Source organism: Vitis riparia, chromosome 12 (assembly GCF_004353265.1).
Source record: "Vitis riparia cultivar Riparia Gloire de Montpellier isolate 1030 chromosome 12, EGFV_Vit.rip_1.0, whole genome shotgun sequence".
Taxonomy (NCBI): Eukaryota; Viridiplantae; Streptophyta; class Magnoliopsida; order Vitales; family Vitaceae; genus Vitis; species Vitis riparia.
Genome location: NC_048442.1, coordinates 16322136 through 16348295, shown reverse-complemented (window position 1 = coordinate 16348295; position 26160 = coordinate 16322136). Strand labels below are relative to the sequence as shown.

Sequence of the window (26160 nt, the reverse complement as noted above, 5' to 3'; positions counted from 1 at the left end):
CACCTACGTCTAGGTCATCTATCTTTTAAGGTTTTAAAGGTCATGTTTCCTCATTTGTTCCAAGGATTAGATATTTCTAATCTTCATTGCGAAACTTGTGAATTGTAAAAACATACTCGTGTATATTTTCCTATGAGTAATAAAAGAAGTTCTCATCATTTTCATTTGATTCATAGTGACATATGGGGTCCTTCGACTATACCTAATGTTTCCGGGGCTCGTTGGTTTGTATCCTTAATTGATGATTACACTCAAGTTACATGGATCTTTCTCCTTAAACAAAAATTTGATGTTAGCATTGTTATACCTAATTTTCACTTAATGGTTCAAAACCAATTTGGGGTTAAAATAAAAGGCTTTAGGACAGACAATGCTAAAGATTACTTCAACTAGATTTTGTCACCCTATTTTCAATCACAGGGCATTCTCCATGACTCATCATGTGTTAACACACCCCAACAAAATAGGATAGCCAAGAGAAAAAATGGGCATTTACTCAACATAACCCGAGTCTTACTTTTTCAAGGGAATGTTCCTAAGTCCTATTAGGGAGAAACTGTTCTTACTGCCACATACATGGTAAATAGAATTCCCTCACGAGTGTTAGACAACAAAAGCCCTGTAGAGATACTTAAGAGTTTCTATCCACACTTCAGAACCTCAAATGAGCTCACTCCCGGGGTATTTGGGTGCACTGCATTTGTTCATGTCCACAACCAACATAGAGACAAGATAGACCCCCGAGCCATAAAATGTGTCTTCCTTGGTTACTCGTCCACTCAAAAAGGATACAAGTGTTACAATCCCTCAGCTAGAAAATTTTACATCTCTGCAGATGTAACCTTCACAAAAAATAAATATTTTTTTCCCCAAGTCCTCTCTTTAGGGGGAGATTTCAATGATGGAAGATAGTCCTTGTGAGTTCTTTGAACCTCTTAACCTTCCTCATGTCTCAACCCATGGTGATGAAGAACCTGAGTGATCCAAGTCAATCACACTTGAGTCACCCAATTTTACCACTGAACCTGTGTCATCCCCTATTCCAGCCAGTGTCGCTCGTAATTTTTCACAGTTTCCTAAGGTGTATTAAAGGGAAAAGGTCATTCCAGAACAAAAGCAGGTCCAAGAATCCAACTCAAACCCTTGGAATGAAATCACAGTAATATCAGACCCACCTTTACATACACAATTTGGTGAAACTTCCACTAACTCAATAGACAACCTAGACCTAGACCTTCCCATTGCTGTCAGAAAAGGCACCAGAAAATGCACTAATCGACCACTCTATCCACTATCACACTATGTGTCTCTTAAGCACCTATCACCAGCCCACAAGAATTTTATTGTGAGTCTAAACACCACTATCCCTAACACTGTTTCTGAGGCATTGACAAAAATGGAATGGAAGAATGCTATGAGAGAGGAGATGAGTGCATTAGAAAAGAATCAAACATGAGAGATTGTTGAAAGATTGAAAGGGAAAAACATTGTTGATTGCAAGTGGATTTTCACACTGAAATATAAGGCTGATAGATCTCTTGAGAGACATAAAGAAAAATTGGTAGTCAAAGGGTACACTCAAACTTATGGAGTTGATTATCAGGAGACTTTTGCTCCAAAATGAATACTATTAGAACCCTGTTGTCACTGGCTGCCCACTCCAATTGGCAACTCTTACAGTATGATGTTAAGAATGCATTTCTTCATGGTGATTTAGATGAAGAGATTTACATGAACATCCCACTAGGATTTGAGGGAAACATAGGTAACAAGGTGTGCAAGCTAAAAAGGCCTTTTATGGCCTAAAACAATCTCCTAGGGTTTGGTTTGGGAGATTTGCAAAAGTCATGAAAGAGTCTGGGTACAAACAAAGCCAAGGTGACCAACTCTTTTCATTAAGCACTCGCCTGTAGGAGGGGTAACTGTTTTTCTAGTCTATGTTGACGACATCATAGTGACTAGAAATGATGAGAGAGAAAAGTATGAAGTGAAATAGAGATTAGCAACAAAGTTTGAGATAAATGAACTAGGGAAACTGAAGTACTTCCTCAATATTAAGGTGACATATTCCACACAAGGGATCTTCATCTCTCAACAAAAGTATATAACTGATTTATTGGCAGAAACAGGGAAAATTGGGTGTAAACCAGTCTCTACCCCAATGGATCCAAACCACAAGTTGGGAGAAGTTAAAGAAGAACCAATGGTGGATAAAAGAATGTACCAGAGGCTGGTTGGTAGACTCATATACCTTGCTCACACTCTATCGGACATCGCCTACACGGTGAGCTTGATCAATCAATTCATGCATGATCCAAGAGAATTTCATCTTCAAGTTGCTCATAGGGTGCTGCATTACTTGAAAGACAACCTCGGGAAAGGAATTTTGTTCAAAAAGAACAATACTCTTACTCTAGAAGCATACACCGATGCTAACTATGCAGGTTCCCTAGTGGATCAAAGATCAACTACAGGGTATTTTACATTTCTTGGAGGTAATCTAGTAACATGAAGAAGTAAAAAACAGAATGTGGTAGCAAGGTCGTCTACAGAATCAGAGTTTAGGGTCATTGCTCAAGGGTTGTGTGAACTACTTTGGCTGAAGATTATTCTAGATGATTTGAGAATCAAGTGAAATGGTCCTATGAAGCTCTATTGTGACAACAAGTCAGCTATCAATATTACTCATAACCCTATACAACACGATGAGACAAAACATATTGAGATTGATAGGCATTTCATCAAAGAAAAATTGAAGGAAGGAGTAGTGTGTATGTCCTATGTTCCATCAGAACATCAATTAGCTAATATCCTAACAAAATGACTTAACAGTTCAATGTTTCACGATCTTGTATTCAAGTTGGGAATGGAAGACATCTATTCTTCAACTTGAAGGGGAGTGTTGAGCTGTAAATAAAATAGGAGAATTATTTTCCTATTATGTTAATTTCTTATTTCTATAAATAGATAGTTTTATGATTTAGGAATAAGTTATTTTCCTATTATATCTCTTGTTTTCTATTTCTTCTCTTGTAATTTCCTATATAAACTGTGTATAGTTAATCTAATATACAAAACTTATTATATTTCATCTCATATTTTGTGTCAACTTTTTTTTTCAAACACTTTTTAGGTTAAAAACGCTTCGTAGAATTATTATTAAACAGACTGTTAGTATTTCTTTTACTTTTAATTATGTTAAATAAATTAAGATTTTGAGTATGCTTAAAAATGTTTTAAGAAACGGTTCTCACTAAATAAGTTTTAAAAATAATTTTCAATTTTTTTTCAATATTTTCTAAAATAAAAGTATGTTGAAAACTTAAACCTTTTTAATTTATTTTCCATGTCTCCAAATTTAACAATAAATTATATATATAGTATTTTATTTTTAATTATTTTTTACATTCATTCCATTATTTTAAAAAATAGTACTCATAAAACTATTTAACACAACTAAAATATGTTCTAAAAAAAAAAAATCATGCTTTCTGTTTTCAAAAACAAAAAATTATTTTATATTTTTTAATTGTTAAATATATATTTTTGTTTTCAAAAACAGAAAATTATTTTTTGAAAACATACCCTAAAAATGCTTGGTGAACTTAATTAATAAATTCTTGTAAAGATTCATAAATGACTTGTTTATGGTGAAATTAGGGTTTATTACATCAAATGATACCAACATAGAAATAATAACGTTGTCCAAGTTATATATATATATTTATTTATTTACTTGTTTTTCCCATGTTTATCCTAGTGGTAGTGTGGTGGGACTCATTGGTGTCTTTTCATGGTACATCCTAAATTTCCAATTCTGCTTTCTGTTAGACCCTCAGGTCCAGTTGCAGGCTTGCAGCTATATGCCTGCTAAGGCTAAGGCTAAGGCTGATCCGTCCATATGCTACCCATCATTTATCCGCCGACAAATAATACTATGAGATACAGTCTTATAAAATATTTATGAACATAAATAAAAGCATATAGTAAAATTTGTGACTTTTATTTTAAGTAATAAGAAAATCGTGTGAATCTCATGATGATACCATGAAAATCCAAGGAAGACAAGGATATTGGATTCCCAACCTTTCATGAAAGGACTTTTGCTTTAGCCCTACCTTATAATTTGAGAGCAAAAGGATAGGATTAAATTAGTTATGTTAAAGTGCAAAAAAGTGTAATAATAATTAGAGGAAAAGTTATTCTAGTCATATTTTCGTAGCCTGTTTTAATGGTATGTCGGTTATTTCACACCTTAAATCTAAAGATAAAAAAAAAAAAAACCACGTAAATATTAATGTGAAATGACCGTTACATCCTTGACATGGTAGTTGAGGGTTCTAATTTCGGTTTCTTTGCTTTTTGTGTTTTTATTCTTTGCTTGAAGAAGTGGGGTTGAAGGAGGGGTATGAGGTTGATATCAAACAATCCATCCACCCACCCATCCGTCCACTTTGCTGAATTATTTTACTGGGCTGCGTAACTTTCTTACCAACCAAACACATTTATGGATAAAAAAAATTTCACAGAAAAATACTAGATTTTGCCACATAAAATTTCACAAAAATGGATCGCACCAATGTATTATAATATGATATCTTTAGGAGAGAGAGAAAAATAAATTAATGGAAGAAAAAAGGAATAAAGGAGAAATTCTGGAAAAGTGCTTCCGAATGAAAAGTTGATAGATCCACGTGGGAATCCACAGTATTACTGAATTGAATTTGTTGGGCAAATGCCAAAAACATTCTTGCAAATATTAGTATTCTGCAGGGACAATTCTGTAAATTCATAATTTCCCAAAAATTGAATTAAACGCTACAACAACAATGCTTCCTTCCACTGTACAACCAACCCCCATCCAAAACTTGCTTCCAAATCACAATAACGAAATTGAAATGCTTCCAGAAAACTGAAACAAAAAATAACATGATTCCAAAAAGGCAAAGCCCTAGGCATTCACCGGACCCGGCGTGGGCAGCGCCGGCGGGCTATAAATCGGCGCCGTAGCGAGAGTAGTTTGAGCCGGCGGTGGAGGGGTCGTCGGCGACAGCGGCGGAGGCGGCGGAGGAGGATTCAGATTCGGGTTCGGGCTAGGGTTTGGATTTGGATTTGGACTGGGATTGGGATTGGGATTGGGGATGGGGGTTGGGTTGGGATTCGGGGTGAGAAATGGGGTAGGCGTGGCGCTGGGGTCGGGGTAGACGGATGAGGGGGGCTGGAGGCAGGAGTCGCCGGAGCATTTGTGGGTCTTCTGGATGCTGTGGCGGAGGAGACCGAAGCCGATCACTAGTCCGGTGACAGCGAGGACGGTGACGATGAAGATGAAGATCTTGGTGGCTTTGCCCACATAACACATTGTGGTTTCCTCAGCTTGGGAACGGAGAATCCGAGGGCTTAAGAGAATTCAGAGGAAGTGGAAGTGGGCAGCTTACACTTACAGTGTGGTTGCAGTTCATGGCGTTTGGTGGGAAGAAGAAGAAGAAGAAGAAGAAGAACGGGGATGCATTTGGAGGTTCTGATGCGGTGTCGTTTTGGTGGGGTGTGTGATGGCACGTGAAGCGCAGTGAGGAAGAGAGTGGAAGCGCTTTTGCCTAATAAGGTTTGGTGCTTTTTGCGACTCGTAGTTGCTGAGTCCCCTTCAAGTAAATGCCCTTGGCTTTTACCATAATTACTATTCACCCACTTTTCCTTTGCTTTGCTGTCCTTTTGTCGTTACAGATCGGAATAAACTTGTCTACGTGGCAAAAAAATAATCTATTAAAATTAAACTCTTACTTTTAATAAAATTTTAATAAGTAAATCCAATTTAATAAAAATAATTTTAATTAAAAAAACGTTAATATGAAAATAAGGAGAATTAATTTAGGTCAAACTCTTTTTTCCATATTAATTAAAATAAAATTTTTATAATATTAATTTTTTTTAATCATAAATTTAAATTCCTTTTATTTATCGTTTGTTTTTTCAAGAAAGTAGTACCCTACGTGCATATACGGAATTTTATATGAAGCCAATTCTGTAACCCATACGTCCTAAAAGCCTGTCAACAGATATTTTTACTATTTTCGCCCCCACTGTTTGTTTTCTAGGAAAATTTTTCATACCGTCTAAATATTGTCAATTTTGTAGAAAATTTTATATTGGCTTTTACCAAAACTCCTAAAAACCAGTCTTTTCTTTTCTTTTCTTTTCTTTTTTTAAGGCTTGGAAAAATTGAAATTTAATTTGGATTTAGAATAAGCTAGAAACTTAATTTTGATGATGAATTCCACAAGCATTGTTGTCAGGGATAATAATGTAATAATTTTGGTTGATTTTGCACTCTTTGAATACCTTTTTGGTTTTTTTTTTTTTTTTTTTAAAATAAAAATAATAGTAAATTTTATTTAAAATATTGAAACTTGTTGAGAGTTATTTTCTAAAAAATATTTTAGGAATTTAAGGTATTATAAAATTTTATTATTTCAAAATTTAAAATATAAGATAAATTTCTATATTTTTCATTTTTGTATGAAAATGATTCAATTTTATATAAAAATTATTACTATTTTATATTTTTTAAACATAAAAAAATAAAAATCTACGGGTGTAATATTTTGTAATATTGAATAAACATTTTATTTTAAAAATATAAAAGAATTTAGGGGTAGAAAAAGGAAAACAAAAAAAAGTTGGATTGTACTGAGCTTTCAAGGAGGATAAATTGGAAACCGAGCCAGACAGATTGTCCGTCGCCACGTCACCACCTAGGGATGTAGCTTTCGTAAGCTCTGTGCCCTATTCATCTACGCCCTCAACGTTCTCTCGAAAGTGACCCCCCGACCCAACTGCCACGTCCGCGGTGCTCGTCCACGTAATCGTTGCAGTGGGCACGCCATCCTAGATTCGTTTTTACTCTACGAAGACGCGCGTGATTTACGCGTGCATGACAGCATAAGTGGGGCCCACCGCTCATGATTTTTCTTCACTAAAGATTCTCCATTTCCTCCACCCATAAAATTTAATTTCTTAACATCCTGTAAAATACGTGGAAAAATACAACATGTTTAATTTTATTATTTGGAATATATTTCTTTAATAAAATTTTAATAATAAAAATAAAAAATAAAAAATAAAAAAGAAAACCCTACAATATTACTAAAGTTTTAATATTAATTATTAAATTTAGAAAGGCCCCACAAGACTTGGGCTTTTAGGTGTTAAGCCTGTAAGTGTATTGTACATATGGGCCTCAATGGATGGCCCCATATTTGCACATGTCATGTGGGCCAAGCCCAACCTCCTTAGAAGATGAATCACAATACTTCATGAAAACAAGGAATCAAAATCACTACAAAGTGGGTTTAAATATCACTAACTAAATAATATAGTATCATTATCTAGTAAATTTATTAAATACTTAATTCGGATTCGGATTGGGTTTAAGTTGCCTGATATCTCAACCCAAATTGGAAAAAGGACCTCCTAATCCCATCCAAAATCGAGTTGGAGTTGAACCGGCCCAAGTTGCATCCCTAATATTTGTTGTTTATATTTCTAACAACTTAAGCTTTTAAGTCGATTAGTAACTTGTCATAAAATCAAAACCATTATTTCTACTATTTATTCCCTTATTTCTATTTATTTGTAATCCATAATTATTAATTTGTCTCTCCATGTCACACTTTGCAAGTTGGTAGCTTAAAAAAATTCATTTTCCTAGTGCTCTTCCCTTTTTCCTAATTAATTTTCACCTTTTGAAGATCTTTTACAGGCAAAAACAAAATCAAAGGGTGACAATGACTTTAGAAGAAGACAACAAAACATACATAGCAAAAGAAAAAGAGCCTGAATGTAATTGAATGTGTGTGTACATGCATATAAGAGAGAAACATGAACCACTTGTTTGTTCATTCAGCACACCTTCATTGTCTTCTTTTCCATACAAACTAGAGGTCTCCATTGAAACTCATAGCAAATTCATAAATCAACCAACCATAACAAGAAACAACAAATAAGATTTTTCTTCCAAGAAAAAAGTTGTTGCAGCAGGTGTTTGGCTATTCTGGAAGCTTCTTCTTCTCCCCTTCGTCTCTTTTGCCTGACCATAAATTTTGCCATCATCTTCATTCAGACATATTGTGATATAGCAGTTTTTCTTGTTTGCCATGGTGACCATGGCAAGCATCATGAATTCGAAGATACCTTGTTTTGGAGATAGCAGTAGGGTTCACCAAGCTGAGTTTCTCTGGGCAATGCCGTCGGTTAATCAAGTTGAAAATGCAAGAAGAGCAAAGCAGGTTAGACGGGTTGGGCTCGGGCATGGTCTGTCTTTCAGTTCAGGCAGTGTAGACATGAGTATTCAAGCTGTAGCACCTGAGATTTCCACCACAGCAGCAGAGGTACTTGGAGATCCTTTTACTATCAATATCATATGGGCTGTGGACAGAACAACTTGGCGAGATGGGGATTTAAGTACACTAGCCTTGCATGTATGGAGAAATTTAATTTGGTCACTCTCTGGTTGCCCAGAAAATATGCTGGCAGCTAAGGGCACTTAGCCCAGGGAGACCGAATTGGCCATTGTGAACCTCATCTTTCAGTACCTATTCCCCGCTTCTGCAGGTGAATCAATGCATCTTGATCATCTGCAGTGGTCCAGAGGGCAGAATGCATGCATAAAGGGGCCAGGCACTAGGTTTTTTGTTAACAAAAGGCCCCACTTGGCTCACATTAATATGCACTATTTCACGTGTAAAGATAAGGACACAGTAGATAATGTTTCTCCCCCTTCTATAAATGGGGGGCAAGACTGAAATAGTAAGGACTAAGGAGTAGCACCTCTATCTCCATTCTGAAAGGCAAGCTTGAAAACATCCCCCTTTTCTTTCTTTTGTTCAAAATATGCAGGCTCCAACTCCCCTCTCCGAGAACGAGAAGATGCTAGCTAACTATGTGCCAGTTTACGTAATGCTCCCTGTAAGTCACAAGTTCTGTTTATAAACATTTTTGCACATTTGTAGTAGGATCTAAATGGACAAGAATCGTATAGTACTGACCTGATTATTTTGCGTTTATTTGAAGCTGGAAGTTGTTACAGTTGACAATGTTCTGGAAAACAAAGACGGGCTTGAGAAACAGCTCAAGGAGCTAAGGGCAGCAGGTGTTGATGGAGTCATGGGAGATGTCTGGTGGGGAATTGTGGAATCGAAAGGTCCGAAGCAGTATGACTGGAATGCTTACAGGAGCTTGTTCGAACTTGTCCAACTATGTGGACTGAAGATACAAGCCATAATGTCATTCCATCAGTGTGGTGGGAATGTTGGGGATGCTGTTAACATCCCTCTTCCCCAGTGGGTACTTGATATTGGGGAATCAGACCCTGATATCTTTTACACTAACCGGACTGGCAACAGGAACAAGGAGTACCTCACAATTGGTGCGGACAACCAGCCTCTCTTTGGTGGGCGAACTGCGGTTGAGGTCAGAGTCATCAACAAACTTCATTTTCCGCAGTTCATACTGTCAAAAAATATGAAATTGCACTACTTGCTTGAGTCCTGATCAATGCAGTCAACTAGTTTGAACAAATGCCTGTTCTACTCCTTTGATGTTAAAACTGCTTATTGATTTATGCAGATCTATAGTGACTATATGCAAAGCTTCAGAGACAACATGTCTGATTTTTTAGACGCTGGACTTGTGATAGACATCGAAGTGGGGCTTGGTCCTGCAGGGGAGCTCAGGTACCCATCTTATCCATCAAGTCAAGGATGGGTTTTTCCAGGAATTGGAGAATTTCAGGTAACACTAGGATTTGGAACTTTGGCAGTATAATCAGTATTAGCACCCTAGTATCACAAACTCAAATTCTTCAAGCTTAGTTTCTATTGTGATCTGCATCTTTTAACACATTGCGTCTGAAAAATATTGCAGTGCTATGACAAGTATCTCAAAGCAGAATTCTTAGAAGCTGCAACAAGTGCAGGCCACCCGGAATGGGAGCTCCCAGATAATGCTGGGGAATACAATGACACACCTGAATCAACAGAGTTCTTTGGATCAAATGGGACATACCTTACTGAAAAAGGGAAGTTCTTCTTGACCTGGTATTCCAACAAGTTACTGGGCCATGGTGATCAAATCCTGGAAGAAGCCAATAAAATTTTCTTGGGCTATAAAGTCAAGTTAGCAGCTAAAGTAAATCACACTACCTACCAGTATTTACCATAGTTCATACTTCATCAATCAAACAGTTGACATTTCATTGTTAAAACAGGTATCTGGGATCCATTGGTGGTATAAATCTGATAGCCATGCTGCAGAGCTTACGGCTGGATACTACAACTTACAGGATAGAGATGGGTATCGACCCATAGCAAGGATGCTCTCAAGGCATTATGCTATTTTGAATTTCACATGTCTTGAGATGAGGGACTCCGAACAAAGTGCCAGTGCCAAAAGTGGACCTCAGGAACTTGTTCAACAGGTAGAAACTTCATAACATAATCCATATGAAGGCCTGTTTTATTCTGTCACTGTAAAGTGGTAAGCAAGAAATGCTGTTTAACATTGCATAATTGTAGAAGAGTGTTCTCACCCCACCAGAAAAACATGTCAAAATTCCCTGTCCAAGAGAAACCTCAACCGAGACATGCATTTTTTTTACACTTAGAAGGTGTCTACGTGTGATCTATTTCTCGTCCTCATCAAAACAATGTTCAGGAAGAAATAGTATTTTAGATGAAAAAATTTAGGACATGATATGCTTGTGGTATTGTGAAATAATGAAAATTTACATTGTTATGTCAAAATGGTGGTTGGTTTATGTGTTGGACATGCATGTGCAGGTTTTGAGTGGAGGATGGAGAGAGAATATTGAAGTTGCTGGTGAGAATGCACTTGCAAGGTATGATCGTTCTGGCTATAATCAAATCCTTCTAAATGCTAGGCCAAATGGAGTCAACAAAGATGGTCCACCAAAGCTGAAGATGTCTGGGGTGACATACCTTCGTTTATCAGATGATCTGCTGGAAGCAAAGAACTTCAGCATATTCAAGACATTTGTGAAGAAAATGCATGCTGATCAGGTAAGCAACCTCCCTTTGAGTACTTCAAATATGATCAATTGGCTATAGCCTACACCTTTCCTTTCATTTCCTTCATCTTTTTCTTAACTGTTTTTTTTTTTTTCTTTCCAGGATTACTGTCCTGACCCAAACAAGTACAATAGCCCTATAGTTCCTTTGGAAAAGTCCAAGCCAAAGATTCCAATCGAAGATATTCTGGAAGCAACCAAACCCATGGTGCCATTCCCATTTAATAAGGAAACAGATATGAGCGTTGGTGGCGGTGGCCTTTCTGATTTGTTAGGCAGTTTGATAAATAGGATCACTTCTATATTTAAGTGAAACCACATCTGAAATGGGAGACGATGCAAGTGCCCAAAAAAACCAAAAACAAAAAAAGAAATAAAGCAGCTGGCTTTGAAATGCTAATAAAATGTCATTCCATGGTTATGTCATGAAAATTTGAGGTATTTGCTTTTTGAATAAAAGAATTTGCATTTCCCTCTTCTGGCTCAAATGTACAACTATTTTTCAGTTCAGTGCATATGTATTCACCAATAATCACCACAGGAACAAAATCCCTTGGTAAAGTGGTGGAACCTATGAATATCCCGCATAATAATCTCTCGACCTGTGAGCTCAGAAATGAGTTTTGTTACCGTGTGGCAATCTCCACATACACGAAGATTCTTGGTGATTCGAATAACTGTGCCTGGACCTGTGCTTATTAGAGCAAAAGCAATGGCTAACCTCTCACTGTGATCCCAAAGCATCTTCTCCTTTACCTCTTCTTCCACATCATAGAACACCAAACTTGTATCAGGCTTGTATCCGGCCTCCTTCAGTTGTTGTTTCAATTCGTTCAACTTGGCATATATATCCTCTGTTTGTTGGTGTGACTTGTCACCAACTAAGAACCGATGAACCATATTATCTAACTCAATGAAGCTGCAGCCTGGTGATTTCTTCAATCCCTTTCTTCTCACCATGGCTCTTACCCTTTCCACATCATCCCATCTTTTCTCAGCTGCATAAATATTGGAGAGGCAAATGTAACTACTCACCCCTTTGGGGTTCATGTCAAAAATTTTCTGGGCTGAAATCTCTGCTAGTTTGACATTTTTGTGGAGTCGAGAAGCAGTAAGGAGTGCAGCCCACATGTCACTGGTAGGTTTAATTTCCATAGTCCTGATGATCTCATATGCTTCATCTAAATGCCCAGCTCGGCCAAGAAGATCCACCATACAGGAATAGTGAGAAAGCGCAGGCTTCACATTATACTCCTTTTCCATTTTGTAGAAAATTTCTTTACCCTCAACAACTAATCCTGCATGGCTACATGCTGACAAGATTGAAGTAAAAACACCATTATCAGGAATAACACTGTTTGCTTTCATTCCATCCAGAATGGAGATAGCCTCCCTTCCCCTCCCATGGAGCCCATATCCCGCAACCATGGCACTCCAAGAAACCAAACTTTTGTCAGGCATCTCATCAAAAACACGACGTGAACAAGGTAAACTTCCACATTTAGAATACATGTCCACAAGAGCAGTTCCCACAATAGTGTTTGCATCAAACCCTTTCTTAACAAGGTATGAGTGAATGGACATGCCGTATTGCAAGGCTGCAATCTGATCACAAGCTCCAAGCACAGCTATGAAGGTTACTTGATCAGGTCCTGAACCATCTAAAGCCATTCGCCTGAAAAGTCTGAGACTTTCAAAAGCATCCCCATTCCGTGCATAACCCAAAATCATAGAATTCCATGACACAGTATCTTTCCATCTCACCCTCTCAAATAATCGCCGTGCATCCACCATGCAATTACAATTACAATACACCTCAATAAGAGAGTTGGTAAAAAAATTGTTATAATTCCCTATACTATTTCTAACAGCATAACCATGTATCACTTTTCCCTGTTTCACTGCCTTTAAGTCAGCGCAAGCAGAGAGCAAACCAAGCAAAGTTGTGCAATCTGCAAACAACCCAGCTTTTCCCATTGAATCAAAAACTAGAAAAGCCGCTCCCGAGTCAGCATTTTTCGCATAACCAGAAATCATTGTATTCCAAGAAGTTAAATCTCTCTCAGCCATTCTATCAAACACCATCCTCGCAGTTCCCATATCACCAAACTTCGCATACATAGCAAGCAGAGAATTACCCACATAAATATCCGACTCTAACCCACAAGCCACCACCTCAGAATGAACTCGTCTCCCAATTTCCACAAGTAACAAATCACCACACGCCTTAAGAACAAATGGGTAGGTAAAATTATCCGCCCTCTGTCCAAAGCAGAGCATTTCTCGATACAAAACAAGGGACTTCATAGGCAGCCCATTAGAAGCATAGCCTCTAATCATAAAATTCCACAAGAACGAATTTTTCAACACGATGCCATCAAAGATAACTTCTGCTTGGGACATAAGGCCACAACCAGCATAGAAAGCAGCAAGTTTAGTGTTGAGATAAGTGTTGTTCTCAAGAATGCTGAAGGAGATCATGTGGGCGTGGAGTTGCTGGCCCTGTTTGAAGGATTTGGTGTTGGTGAAGGACTGTAAGAGGGCTCCACACTGTAGAGAAGTGAGTGGGTGTTGTTGGAGAGAATGTTGTGTGAAGTAGGTGGTGTATGAGTGAATGCGGAGAAAATAGGAATATTTCTTGAGAAGGGTTTTGTTGTAGGGTTGAAGGAGCCTACGGGTGAGAGAGCCATTCATGAAGAAGAGTTCCACAACTGGGTTGCAGTGAAGAGGATGAATAAATATTAAATTTGCAGACAGCCAATATAGATTGAATTAAAATAATAAATTGTGTAAAATAAAAAATATAATTAACTGGGTAAAAGAAATGAAAATTTTATGGAGATGCGGGGTATCGATCCCCGTACCTCTCGCATGCTAAGCGAGCGCTCTACCATCTGAGCTACATCCCCAAATGAAAAATGGGATGTAAACGATTATATTATCGGTTTCTACCTCCTAATATGGCGGCCACAAATGATCATTCCAGTGGTTTTTGATGCTGGGTTCGGAGTTTTTCGTACATGGGTCCTTCGAATTTGCCACGGTTGCTGCAGCTTTGAGGCTCTGCTTGTTTCAGGTAAAAGAATTCTTGTGTTTTCTGTAGATGCATATGCCTTTTTGTTTGTTTGTTTCTAGGCTTATTACTGTGTTATTAACTATCATAGCTTTGGGTTGAGTTACAAAACATGGGTTCAGTAGTATCGTAACCGAAATAGCCAGTTTCCTGTTTGATAAAATGCCTGTTAGAATGTTAGATGATCATGATTGGGGTGCTGGAGGTTATTTCAAGGTGGGATGTGATTATCTAAGAATCCGGTTCATTGTTTGGTTTTATTGTTTCATGAATGTCAGGCTGTGCTTGGTTGTACAGAATTCGGTTTGATTTGGACGTCTGAGTTTGTGGAATTTGAAATATTGATGTGGAATTTTTATTTTTATTTTTTGTCCTAGATTTGTAGCATATTGAACTTGGGTAGCACTTGGACTATGGCGTTTGCATTTGGACCTGAACCCAACTTCATAATTTTTGGTTAAAATTTCATAATTTGGTGAGCCCAACTCAACTTAATTTCTAATTCGAGGCACTCAATCGAAGCTAACCAACTTCATTTTTCCAAGTTTGAATTGAGTTCAAGCTAAACTAGGGTTGGTCGGATCAATCAGATAACATGACTCAAAATTCATTCACAATGATTTTTATTTTTTTTTAATTCTATATATCTATACCAAATTCAAAATAGTAAATTGGTGAGAGAAAGGCAAAAATAAATAAACACATCTTTCTAAAAAATGAAAAAATATATGATAAAATTAGAGTTTGACATTTTTTTTCTTACAATTCTAAAAAGACAATGTATATTTTGTATAGAATAATATTATGAAAATATTAAATTGGTTTGGGTTAGGCTTGGGTTGGTCCAACCTTGGTCTAATCTCAACAAAATTGAGCTCAAGTTGAAAAGACTTAACCCAAGTCTAAACCAAGTATTAAAAATGATTGTACAAACCCATTCAAACATCATCATTTTCTCCAACATGGTAAAATCCGAGCTGATTTGATAATGAAAATGTAGTGAAAATGTTCTCTCTTCTGTTACCCAATAGTTCCTATTTTTTTCAACTTCTTTCTTTGGCTCCACCTCTGTTGATTTCTCATAGAAGATATAATTATAGCAGTTACTACTTTCTGCATTCTTGGATTTTTGTAATAAATTGTGAGAACATCTTTATCTTTCTTTATAACTTTTTTTATCTTATCTTATAAATCTGTTGTCAACTTTCATTGCAAATCCTTCTGGAGAAAACTTTGAACAAGTGGGGCTTTGCCTATATTCCTTTTTTGCATGGCTTGACAATTAATGCATTGCTCTCTCATCTATAAACTCACCCTCTTCTTCCCTTTCTTCTACTGATCACCATGGGCCGGAAAAAGCTTGTGATGCAGAAACTAGGAAATCCAAGCTCTCGTCAAGTAACATTCACGAAACGCAAAGATGGGATTGTCAAGAAGGCCACTGAATTATCTATCTTATGTGGTGCAGATGTTGGTCTTATAATGTTTTCTCCTAAAGGTCGATCGATCACTTTTGCTAGCGGTGGAAGGTTGATATCAAAATATGGATATAAAAGACTTGGATTCATGTTCTTTCTTTTGGGCTCTTGCATTTTTGTTTATCTTCTATGGTTTGTCTCAGGGTTGAGGATATCTTTATTCGTTGGATTGCCCAAGCTGCTGAATTAACTGGACAAGGGTATGTATGCTTTCTCTGTTTTGCTGTTTTATTTGGATTTCTGTTGATGTCTGTTCTGAGCTTTTACTAACAATTATTTTTTTTCTTTGTTTTTTAATAAATTTTTTCTGCTTGAAAATGCAGACCTATCTGTGATGAAGGGGTAATGATCTCTCTCCTCTCCCCCTCCTCTCTCTCTCTCTCCCTCTCTCTCTCTTATTCATACCTCCTTAATTCCCTTAATTTTGTGTTTGCAGTATTTAACTGAAAGCCTTAAACATCTGAAGTGTGAACAAGAAATGCTGGAAAAAATCGAAAGGTCTGGTTTCTCTTCCCCCCTATTTTTCTCTGTAGAGATGATTGTCACTCACACTTGCTTTTTATTTTCTGGATGCTTTTGTCTTATAAACTCTCTGTCTCTCTCTCTCTCTTCATGTTGATTGACTCACTGGTGATGGCACAACAATTTCAGAATGGAGGTAACCCTTAATCATTTGCAAATTCAAACAGAATCCTACCTTTTTTTTTCTTTAAGTCTTTTTCATCTCTGTTTGGTATCAGGCTCTTGAGGAGAGTCTATATGAAATCAAAGAACAAATACTTGCAGCAGAAGAAAAGATGAGGTCAAATATTCTTTATTTTTTCCGGTAGCTAACATGCATTGATTGGTGTAAAATGATGTGGTGAAACATTTCAGATGATTTAATTGTATGTCTCATTTGGTTATTAGGATTTACAATCCGGATGTGGAGAAAATAAACACAGTTCATGAAGCTCAAGAGCACCAGCAATTTCTTGTTGATGCGATTCAGCGTATAGAACAGTTGAAAGTGAGTGTATCAACCTTCATCCAATTCCTTTCCCCATATCTTTTATAAATCGGTAATGAACAATGTACTTGTTTTTGTTGCTAGGTGAAGCTTCTAAGTGATCAGATCACCCTGGAAAAACCAGAGTCTAGCCAGGTAACATAAGAAAAGAAAAAAGAGACGAGCAAGACAACTCTGAAATGACTAGCTATGAAACCTCTACACTGTTCTAAGGTAGTTTTCTTTGTCTTTTTTTTTTCTTTTCAGGTGAGGTTGCTAGATGACCAGATACTGCCACAAAAACCAGAGAATCTTCAGGTAACAGGACTAAAGGAAAAGGAGAAAGAAAAGACAAAGCTCATAAAAGAACAATTACTAACCTTAGCACCATTGTTTTCATATACGTATTGTAGGTATCTGCAACCGGGACTAAGAATGCAGATCCAACCACTGAAGGGTTCAATGATGCTAACACCACCAGGTATCGGTCTTTGACTACTACTATTGAGTTCAACATTGTTACACAACTAGCTTCTGGGGGTTTTTGGGCACTTTTAATTTCTGAAACCTCTCATCCATAACCTGTACGATCCCCCTCCCAATACTCTTTAAGGGGTGTGACTTGTTTGCTATAACACAACAAGGAAATCAACCTTAGTAACTTTAATCTTGCTGTTCTATTTCTGTAGGAACCTCCCAGGGGGTGAACACCATGAAGAAACGGCCTTTCCTGCAGGACCCCACCTGACAATGAGCTACCTAAAGGCACAGAACCTAGCAGGCGAGGGCACATCGTGTTGGTTCGACGACAACTAGTCCTCATGCTCCTCAGCTGCTGAGGGCCATTTCTCTGAAAGGCTGGTGCAAGAAGTTCCATTCTGAATCCTGGGTCTTCCAATAATTTAGTAGCTTATTAGGCTTTTCTGAAAACAGCAAGCTGTTGTGGTATGGTATCTGTTTAAGGGCTCGTCTTAAGTTTTAGTTTGTTGCTTCAACTTAATGTTTGAACCTGGAGAATGTTAGAGCTTGTTTGGGAATTGTTTTTTAAAAACAGTTTTTTTTAGTCTTAAAAACAAAATTTTCTAAACTTCAAAACACATTTGATAAAATTTTGCTTCAACCTCATTATAAGAATATCAATTAAAATTGCAAAATGACCAAGAATTGTTACTAAATAAGTTAAAAATCTTCATGAATCATTGAATTTTCTTTCACCATGAAGAATGATTGAGAGAGGGATTTTTGCCATTTTGTGCAAAAGAGGTTGAAAGAATGCCTGCAAAACAAAGTGGAGAAATATTAGAAGAATGCTTATAAAAAGGGACAGCAACAAAGAGAAATGGGTCATCTCCTTAGAAAAATTCTTTCTCCCCATAGTTCCTTATAGTGAAATGAAATTCAATTATTAATGACGAATTTTACCTTCTTCAATTTCCATATATTAGATCAATTGATCACAATAATATACCATCATAACTACATCAAATTGTTATGCACAACCGACCTAAATAACAAGAATGTATTAAACGAAAATGCTAACATATTGATTATTGAATGAGTATAAAAAAAATACAACTAACTATAAAAAAAATGATATTTAAGCACAAACAAATGAAACCGAAACATGAATATAAACATATGGGACCATTTTTGCCATAATGATTCTTAATTAGTTCGATATATATATAAATATAGTGTCATAAAATGACCCTATATTATAAAAATGCATGATTGAGAAAAATTGATGACCATTATCCAAGAATTGTTAAAAATAAATTAATAACTTTTATAGTGGTTTAATTATTTAAAAAAAATATATGATATTTAAGTACAAACAAATGAAACTGAAATATGAATATAAACATATGAGACCATTTTTGCCATAATGATTCTTAATTAGTTCGATATATATCTATAGTGTCATAAAATGACTCAATATTATAAAAATGCATGATTGAGAAAAAATGATGACCATTATCCAAGAATTGTTAAAAATAAATTAATAACTTTTATATTGGTCTAATTATTAAATGTGTATAAGTAAAATTGTAAAATATTGCTTGAATATTATCATAACTTAACTAACCTAATTATAAAAGTGCACTAGGTATAGCAACACAAGAAATGAAAATTATTATCTAGTATAAGTGTGATATCTCATATTAGATAAGAAAAAGAGTTTATGATATTATATATGTATAAACTTCTTTAAATTATACATGTAAACACATTTTAAAGTTACGAGGTCATGTTTGGTACATAACAAACAATATCTACCCAATTTAGAGGTAGATATTGTGAAGGTACATGAAAATAGTTCACAGACGGATATTGTAAGGGCCCGTATAAATAATATCTATATGAGAGAGAGTGGGTTATGAGGGGTTATTACGATATCTCATATCATATAAAAAAAAGTTCATGACATTAAATATGTATTAGTTTTTTTAATTAAGCAAACACATTTAAAACCCATAAGAATCCATTGGGCCAAGAGCTCTATTCATATAGAGATTGAAATAAATTCTAGTGAATTTAAGAAATATCTATGTGGATTTTTTTTTATCAATTATTAATTTTCAATATTTAAACAAGTAACTGCAAGCAAGATGTATTGATTCCCTTTTGCTATTAATAATAAGATTTTTTAAAAACAATGAAAGTTTCAAATATTGAAATATGTCATTTTCTTTTATTTTATTTCTAAAATTTATTAGCTTTAATCAATTTACACAAAAAAAGAACTTTAAATATCCCAAATTATAAGGGCACCTAAGCAAAGGGGCCGAAATAATTATGGGCGTCTCCACATTATTCTCCGAACGTCTCCTTTCCGCGTCAGTTTTCTTCGTCTCTCCCGGAAAACAAGAAACCTTCGAATGAATAAAAATCCCAACATATAATTTGAAAAAAAAAAATTGAAAAAAATCATCAAAAACCCACAAAAACAATCTCTTGGGTTGATTCCCTTCAACACCCATTACTCAAAATTTCAAAAATTTGGCTATTCTGCGTTGGTGTTGGAGGAGGTAAAGGCATTGTTGTGTTGTGGTGGGGTTATTGGACGTGGAGGCATTGGTTTTGGTGTGTGTGGTTTTGAGGATTTTTGGATATTGTGATGAGAAACAGGAGCTAGGATAATTCCCATGCTCCTTCTCATAGTATGGGAATGGAACAGTGATTTTTGAGGCAATGGGTGTGGGAAGAGCTGGTTTTTCAATTTGTTTTCTGATTCTGCTTTTTGTGTTGGTTGTGGGGAGCTCAGAGGCCAAGAGGAGGACGGCTAAGACCTTTTTTTCCAATAGAGCTTATGAGGTTGCTATGGAGATAGATGAGGACACGGTACGATGCTTTGTTTGTTTAATTTATTGGCTGCTTTTATATTTATGACCATATGTAGAAATCATGGTTGAAATGGTAGTTTTGATGCAGGTTGTTATGTAGATTTGCATGGTTTCATGGATTAGTAAATTATGTTTTGTGAGGAGTTTTTTTTGACAACTACAAGACCAGGAATTGGAGAAATTGTTTGATATTTAGTTAGAAAGGTTAATCAGTTGTTGTCAAAGATTGAACCGAGAGAAGAACCTGAGAAGGAGAAATAGTGTTCAGTACAAGGCCTATCTGCCTTGTCCTTTTCCTGATCGATGAATTGACTAACTTGTTAGAACTAGCTAGATCATATTCTTATATATATCTTCTGAAATTTACGTTTTATTAGTTTCTGAAGGCATTAGCCAAATGGGGCTGTATAAGGCTGATGAGGGTGTGTTGTGCTCAATGCACTATACAGAAGTTCTCCTTGACATATAGTTATGTCTTGTGTCAAAAGTAGGAGTTGCAGGTCTTGTTCTGCTACTAGGCTACTGAGAGCTATGGGGTGATTGTTCGACATTTACTAGCTTCATGTCATCAGGAAGAATGGAGGCCTTGACTATTTGCTTCTTGAGATTTATGTCTGTTAACAATTTCAATGTTCTCAGGGTTTAAAAGCAAATAGGAGCTCATTGTTAGTGTATGAAGGAAGGTCAGTTTAAGTTTCCTTAATGGTCGAAACACAGTCACCAGATTACAAACTACAAAACCCCCATACCCTCTTTCCACTGCCAAGCAAATACTTAGATTTATGTAAATCATTGCAGGGATCCATGTAGGTATTCATTTGCACTCTGCATCAGAGGTAAGTGCATGAGTGTGCTAATTTGTATAAACATCCACAATTTCATTTGGCATCTTCTTGAGGGAAGCTTGTCTAGGGGAAATTTTCATGCCTGAGAGGTTGATGGGAAAGAGTGAAATTCTCTAATTGTTGTATTGAAGTCAAGACTGTTTGTTCCTTTTGTTTCTTTTATAAGTGGAATAATTGTTCCTAAATTTTGGTGAAATATTTTACTCCAGGCAGAACAGGTGTGGATTCAATGCAGGCAAGAACTGATGGAAATGAATTATGCTGTTGAGGAGTTTGATTTGTGTTTCACTGAGGAGGAAATGAGCGGCTCTAGTGAAATGAATCCGAAAGCAGCATTGTTGTTAAAAAGAAATGTGCACAAAGCTATCAATAGCTTGGCTCCCCAAATGAAAGAATCTCTTTTGGACTGTTTAAGAACAAAAAATCTTATCTTCAGCGTTTCAGGTGATGAGGTTCCCTCTAAGAGTTGGTTCATCAAGTACCTTGAGCTGCTCTTTGGTTGGTCTAATCATTCCAGAAGACATTTGGCGAATGTGCCACAACTAACAATAGAGACATCCCCTGATTCAGCTCCAGGCCCAGATCAAGACCCTGCATTAGTAGATTCAGGGATTTATTATGGTCCTGCACCAGGTTATTATCCTTCACCTGCTGGTTCCCAACTTCGGAGGCCAAAGCAACTTTCCAAGACTCCAGAAGATGCATCTTCCCCACCAGATAACATGGGCTCACTGTTGCCACCTTCACCTGCTAAACGCTCTCCACCAAAACGCCCTCCACCAAAGCCACATGTTGCTCAATCGGAACCAGAGTCTCCACCAAAGAAGCCTGAAGATAGCTCGAAGAAAGCTATTGCTCTTGCTTCAGCTGCAGTGGCTGTGCTATCATTTGCTACACTTGTATTACTATGCTGTCTCAATGTTAGGAGAAATAAAGTTGGCCCTCGAGATCAACAGAGAGATAAGAAGCCTCTGCTCACCTTAAGTGATTTCTCTGCTGGTATGGTCCCCCTTGTTTTAATTTTGTCAACATAAACTTTGTGTTCTATTTAGTTCTGAAAATGTACTTTTAACTTCAATCTTTCAGGTTCTTCACAGCAGTCTCTTAGCATAAATTCAAGTGGCAAAGACTTCAGTGATAATTCAAACCTCATAGGACAGCATCCCTCTTTTTCCACTGATGATCATAACTCTGTATCAGAAGCTACTGCTGGTGGACCAACCCCACTTCCTCTTTTAAAACCTCCTCCAGGAAGACTTGCTCCTCCTCATGCTCTCGCCCCTGCTCTTGCTCCTGCTCCTACTCCTGCTCCTCCACCTCCTGGACCACCACCTCCTCCCCCACCTAAACCTCCTGCCAAGCCTGGTCCTCGTCCCCCACCACCGCCAAAAATTGTTCGTCCTCCACCTATGCCACCAAAATCATCAGCTGCTAATTCAAAGTTGCCCCCTCTGGGACCACATCATCGAAAGAATACTGCTTCTGGTGAGGGAGATGATGTAACAGGTGAATCTGATGCTCCAAAAACCAAGTTAAAGCCCTTCTTCTGGGATAAGGTTCTTGCCAGCCCTGATGAGTCCATGGTCTGGCATGAGCTAAGTGCGGGATCATTCCAGTAAGGCTATAAATCTATCTCAAGACTTTGGTTTTCTTAGTGAATTACGTACCTGTCAAGTAAACCACAATTCTAATTTTACAGGTTCAATGAGGAGATGATAGAATCCCTATTTGGTTATACCAATGTGGAAAAGAACAAAAATGATAGCAAGAAAGAATCAGCATCCTCAGAACCCCAGTATATACAAATAATTAACCCAAAGAAAGCACAGAATTTATCAATTCTTCTACGAGCACTGAATGTGACAACAGAAGAAGTTTATGATGCCCTTAAGGAAGGTGATTCCCTATATTTACACAATTATTTGTTTTGTGGCTTAATACTCTAAGAATAAACAAGTAATCATTATCATCTTGGGAACTTCGAAGAGAAAACTGAATGCATCATGGATTTGCTAATTTTTGTGTTTAGAGGCATCAAGATTTTAATTCCTTTTTTCTTCAATCAGGCAATGAGCTTCCTGCAGAGCTCCTCCAAACTTTGTTGAAGATGGCACCTACACCGGATGAAGAACTAAAGCTCAGGTTATTCTCTGGCAATACTTCTCAACTTGGCCCTGCAGAACGATTCCTCAAAGTTTTGGTTGAAATCCCATTTGCATTTAAGCGGATGGAAGCATTACTGTTCATGAGTTCTCTTCAGGAGGAAGTGTCTAGCATCAAAGAGTCATTTGCTGCTTTAGAGGTGAGAAAGTTGATACTTGAATTGGATGTTTCATTCAATTCTACGCACCATTTTTTACTCTCCCCACCAGTGAACATAGTCCTCCATGTGGCAAACTATTTAAGTAATGCATTGTGGGTGTAGTTCTCTTTCTGCCTATTGTCCCCTTCTAATTTATTTGGCCATAAGACGCTAAAATCATATGGAGTGTCATAGTTGATGAAACCGAGTGCCTTATAGTGAGGTTAAGGTTGAAACAAAAAGAACTTTGCTTCAGAATATGTAGGATTTTCTGTTTGATTGATCATATGTAAACATGCACCAAAAACACCTCTGTCCTTGGTCAAAAAACCGCAGTGATAAGGTTCTATCATTTAATCATTTAATTATTGTCCACCTCAAATGGCAGGTTGCTTGCAAGGAACTCAGAAACAGTAGGCTGTTCCTAAAGCTCTTGGAAGCAGTTCTGAAAACTGGAAACCGCATGAATGATGGTACTTTCCGTGGTGGAGCCCAGGCCTTCAAGCTTGACACACTCTTGAAGCTGTCTGATGTAAAAGGAATTGATGGCAAGACCACCCTCTTACACTTTGTTGTCCTGGAAATCATCCGGTCTGAAGGCATAAGAGCAGCCCGCGCACCAAGGGAGAGCAAGAGCTTCTCCAGCTTGAAATCAGACGATTTAACTGAGGATCCCAGCAATGAGACAGAACACTTTCGCACCCTTGGTCTTCAGGTGGTCTCAGGCTTAAGTAATGAACTTGAGAACGTTAAAAAGGCAGCGATTATAGATGCTGATAGCTTAACCTCAACAGTGTCCAATCTAGGCCATTCACTGCTAAAAACCCGAGACTTTCTACGAAAAGATATGAGTAATTTACAGGAAGAAAGTGATTTCCACCGTTCACTTGCTAGTTTTGTGGAGCACGCAGAAGTTGATATCACATGGATGCTGGAGGAAGAAAACAGGATAATGACTCTGGTGAGGAGCACGGTTGACTACTTCCATGGGCATTCAGGGAAGGATGAGGGATTGCGTTTGTTTGCAATTGTTCGTGATTTCTTGAAAATTTTAGACAAGGTCTGCAATGAGGTGAGGAAATCAACCATAAAGCCAACAAAGAATCCAAAGACTGAGGCTCCAACAGTATCAGCTCCCCCAGAAGTTCATCAGTCATCTTTGCAAGACATGCGCCAAAAACTATTTCCTGTGATTGCAGAACGGCGGATGGATAATAGTTCCAGTTCCAGTTCAGATGATGACAGCCCATCTTCTTAGCCTTCACTTCATGTAGGTACTTGACATTCATTAACACTGGAAAGAACTGCTTCCAGCTAAGGAGTGATTTTCCTGGAAATTGCTTCCAAACATCCTGTGTGTGGAAACCAAGTAGTTTCCAGGAGTAAGAGCTGTGAATTCACATTGCCCTTGTTTAGGTGGCTTTGAAATATTGGAAGCAGGTACTTTGTAGAACCACGTCACCATATTGGAAGCTTTACTTAGTTTTGTTCTTGATTCTTCTGTAAATGACACTTTAGATGATAAACATCATTCATTGAAAAAAAGGATTGTTCATTGCCATCAAAGTGTTTGACATGAAAAAAGTTTTAATACATATAAGAGCTTCTCGAAACTATTCTCTCCCACATCGTCTAGAAAGAGAATGTCTTGACATTCATAAGGGATGACACCTTTGAACAACGTCTCATACTGGGAAGTAGAAGTTCCTAACATTCATAAAGGAGGCACCGAACGTGTTTTGAAGTAATGTGAGCTGCCATGAAGCCTATAGACCCATAGTAGATCCACCTAGTAGCAACAGGTCGATGGTATTAAAGCCAATCCACTGCCAATAAGTATGTGAAGTCAATTGTACCTTATGGCCTATACGTTGGACCTGTATGTGAGGGTGAGTATCATCGTAAGAGAAGTTCCTGCCATTGAGTGGCACCACTCTAAACTGAGCATTTTAAAGCTATGAAGGCTGTGGGCTCAAAGCGCACAATATCCTCCTAATATGGTTGGTCGGTTGGTCGTGACTGAAACAATCCGAGAGCCAACTTCTTGCATAAAATGTTGGGTTATCTTTTGCAAGCTAACTTTCAGTACATGAACCCCAACAAATCAAACAGCCTGCATATATAAAATGCTTGTTGAAGCAGCGGATTGACTAAAAATGACTTAGCACTATGGTTATGATTGTACTTGAAACTAACCCTTTTGTTCAGTTTATCATTTTCTCCTTTTTACTTCATCTCATCTATTCAAATATATTTTCTAATAATAGATAGCGGAGTTTGATCACCCGAAATCGAACGAGAACATTGTCTCTACATGGAGGATGTGTAAATATGTTCAATGCTTTCTCAACCAATCCCGTCCTAAATTTTAGGGTTTTAAAAACATTTACGTGCCTTTGAATTATGGTGGGCTGAGAAAAAATATTCTCAAGTAATTGCTATGTATTGGTGAGGAGGAATTGCCTCCTACCCAATCACCTCTTTTAGCATATACCTTTTGTTGTTGTTGAGAGTCCTTTGCTTATTCATTTATTTTTGAAGCATGCCTCACAAAATTGGGTGATATTGAGCTGACGAAGTCAAAGCCAAAAGTGTTTCTTTGTTGAAGTTTTTGAAAATAGTTTTTAAAAATACTTTTAATTTTTTTTAAGGACTAAAAAAAATATTATTATTATTTTTTAATTAAAATAATTAATTTTTAATGTATAAAATCATTAATAATAAAAGATATAAAGGAAAATGTGAATAGATTGATGCAAGTAATTTACCACATCTTTAATAAATTAACCCAATTACAATTTGGAACATATAAATTTTAGGGTAAAAATAAATGAGGAAAAAAATAGTAATCAACATTATTAATGGTTTTGAATTTTTTTATTATTTCAATATCCAATATTAATATGACCATGGAGACTAATAATTTTATAAAGGTAAACATAAAGGTGATTAAAATGAAAAATAGTAATTTGATAAAGACAAAAATTGTATTAATGTCATTAATGACATAAATTTTATTTTTATTTTAATGGATATCCAAAAAAAAAGGG

The 26160-nt window shown here is 36.9% G+C and overlaps 5 protein-coding genes, 1 long non-coding RNA gene and 1 other non-coding gene across 8 annotated transcripts; 3 read left to right on the top strand and 4 right to left on the bottom strand.

Moving 5' to 3' along the window:
• Window positions 1-4951: 4951 nt before the first annotated feature.
• On the bottom strand, window positions 4952-5359 carry LOC117926031 (putative uncharacterized protein DDB_G0290521). Its single transcript, XM_034845122.1, has one exon. It carries the CDS (start codon window positions 5357-5359, stop codon window positions 4952-4954), a length of 408 nt encoding a protein of 135 aa, XP_034701013.1.
• Window positions 5360-7863: 2504 nt separating this feature from the next.
• On the bottom strand, window positions 7864-9205 carry LOC117925841. The gene is made up of 2 exons (XR_004653054.1): window positions 9042-9205; window positions 7864-8959 (listed from the first exon to the last, which is right to left on the bottom strand). It is a non-coding gene; the product is annotated as an uncharacterized LOC117925841 (long non-coding RNA).
• LOC117925840 (beta-amylase-like) lies at window positions 8129-11559 on the top strand. Its single transcript, XM_034844948.1, has 8 exons — window positions 8129-8384; window positions 8893-8961; window positions 9067-9465; window positions 9622-9786; window positions 9919-10182; window positions 10262-10471; window positions 10833-11072; window positions 11184-11559. The coding sequence occupies exons 1-8, from the start codon at window positions 8151-8153 to the stop codon at window positions 11391-11393; spliced, it is 1791 nt and encodes a 596-aa protein (XP_034700839.1). The 5' UTR covers window positions 8129-8150; the 3' UTR covers window positions 11394-11559.
• On the bottom strand, window positions 11502-13794 carry LOC117925839 (putative pentatricopeptide repeat-containing protein At3g11460, mitochondrial). Its single transcript, XM_034844947.1, has one exon. It carries the CDS (start codon window positions 13772-13774, stop codon window positions 11603-11605), a length of 2172 nt encoding a protein of 723 aa, XP_034700838.1. The 5' UTR covers window positions 13775-13794; the 3' UTR covers window positions 11502-11602.
• Window positions 13795-13916: 122 nt separating this feature from the next.
• On the bottom strand, window positions 13917-13989 carry TRNAA-AGC. Its single transcript has one exon. It is a non-coding gene; the product is annotated as a tRNA-Ala (tRNA).
• Window positions 13922-17672, top strand: LOC117927148 (MADS-box protein SOC1-like). 2 transcript variants are annotated; one of them, XM_034846564.1, is made up of 12 exons: window positions 13922-14156; window positions 15513-15682; window positions 15775-15831; window positions 15955-15973; window positions 16068-16129; window positions 16283-16289; window positions 16372-16433; window positions 16541-16640; window positions 16725-16775; window positions 16887-16937; window positions 17033-17100; window positions 17309-17672. In XM_034846564.1, the coding sequence occupies exons 1-12, from the start codon at window positions 14076-14078 to the stop codon at window positions 17433-17435; spliced, it is 855 nt and encodes a 284-aa protein (XP_034702455.1). In that variant the 5' UTR covers window positions 13922-14075; the 3' UTR covers window positions 17436-17672. The 2 variants fall into 2 exon arrangements, with proteins under 2 accessions (XP_034702455.1, XP_034702457.1); XM_034846566.1 differs by having other exon boundaries at window positions 14039-14156; window positions 15622-15682.
• A 1885-nt stretch (window positions 17673-19557) lies between these two features.
• On the top strand, window positions 19558-24650 carry LOC117927173 (formin-like protein 3). Its single transcript, XM_034846605.1, has 6 exons — window positions 19558-19961; window positions 21018-21807; window positions 21895-22423; window positions 22508-22704; window positions 22875-23110; window positions 23499-24650. Exons 1-6 carry the CDS (start codon window positions 19812-19814, stop codon window positions 24366-24368), a joined length of 2772 nt encoding a protein of 923 aa, XP_034702496.1. The 5' UTR covers window positions 19558-19811; the 3' UTR covers window positions 24369-24650.
• The last annotated feature ends 1510 nt before the right edge of the window (window positions 24651-26160 follow it).

Bases quoted from the DNA above. Each gene is read 5' to 3' on its own strand.
- LOC117926031 (XM_034845122.1), bottom strand. From the start codon at position 5,359: ATGTGTTATGTGGGCAAAGCCACCAAGATCTTCATCTTCATCGTCACC.
- LOC117927173 (XM_034846605.1), top strand. From the start codon at position 19,812: ATGGGTGTGGGAAGAGCTGGTTTTTCAATTTGTTTTCTGATTCTGCTT. The intron at 22,424-22,507 runs GTAAGGCTATAA...CTAATTTTACAG, and splicing joins CTAAGTGCGGGATCATTCCA to GTTCAATGAGGAGATGATAG. The intron at 22,705-22,874 runs GTGATTCCCTAT...TTCTTCAATCAG, and splicing joins TTATGATGCCCTTAAGGAAG to GCAATGAGCTTCCTGCAGAG.
- LOC117925839 (XM_034844947.1), bottom strand. From the start codon at position 13,774: ATGAATGGCTCTCTCACCCGTAGGCTCCTTCAACCCTACAACAAAACC.
- LOC117925840 (XM_034844948.1), top strand. From the start codon at position 8,151: ATGGTGACCATGGCAAGCATCATGAATTCGAAGATACCTTGTTTTGGA. The intron at 9,787-9,918 runs GTAACACTAGGA...AAAATATTGCAG, and splicing joins CAGGAATTGGAGAATTTCAG to TGCTATGACAAGTATCTCAA. The intron at 10,183-10,261 runs GTAAATCACACT...TTGTTAAAACAG, and splicing joins AAGTCAAGTTAGCAGCTAAA to GTATCTGGGATCCATTGGTG.
- LOC117927148 (XM_034846564.1), top strand. From the start codon at position 14,076: ATGCTGGGTTCGGAGTTTTTCGTACATGGGTCCTTCGAATTTGCCACG. The intron at 15,683-15,774 runs GTTGATATCAAA...GGTTTGTCTCAG, and splicing joins ACTTTTGCTAGCGGTGGAAG to GGTTGAGGATATCTTTATTC. The intron at 16,641-16,724 runs GTGAGTGTATCA...TTTTGTTGCTAG, and splicing joins AGCGTATAGAACAGTTGAAA to GTGAAGCTTCTAAGTGATCA.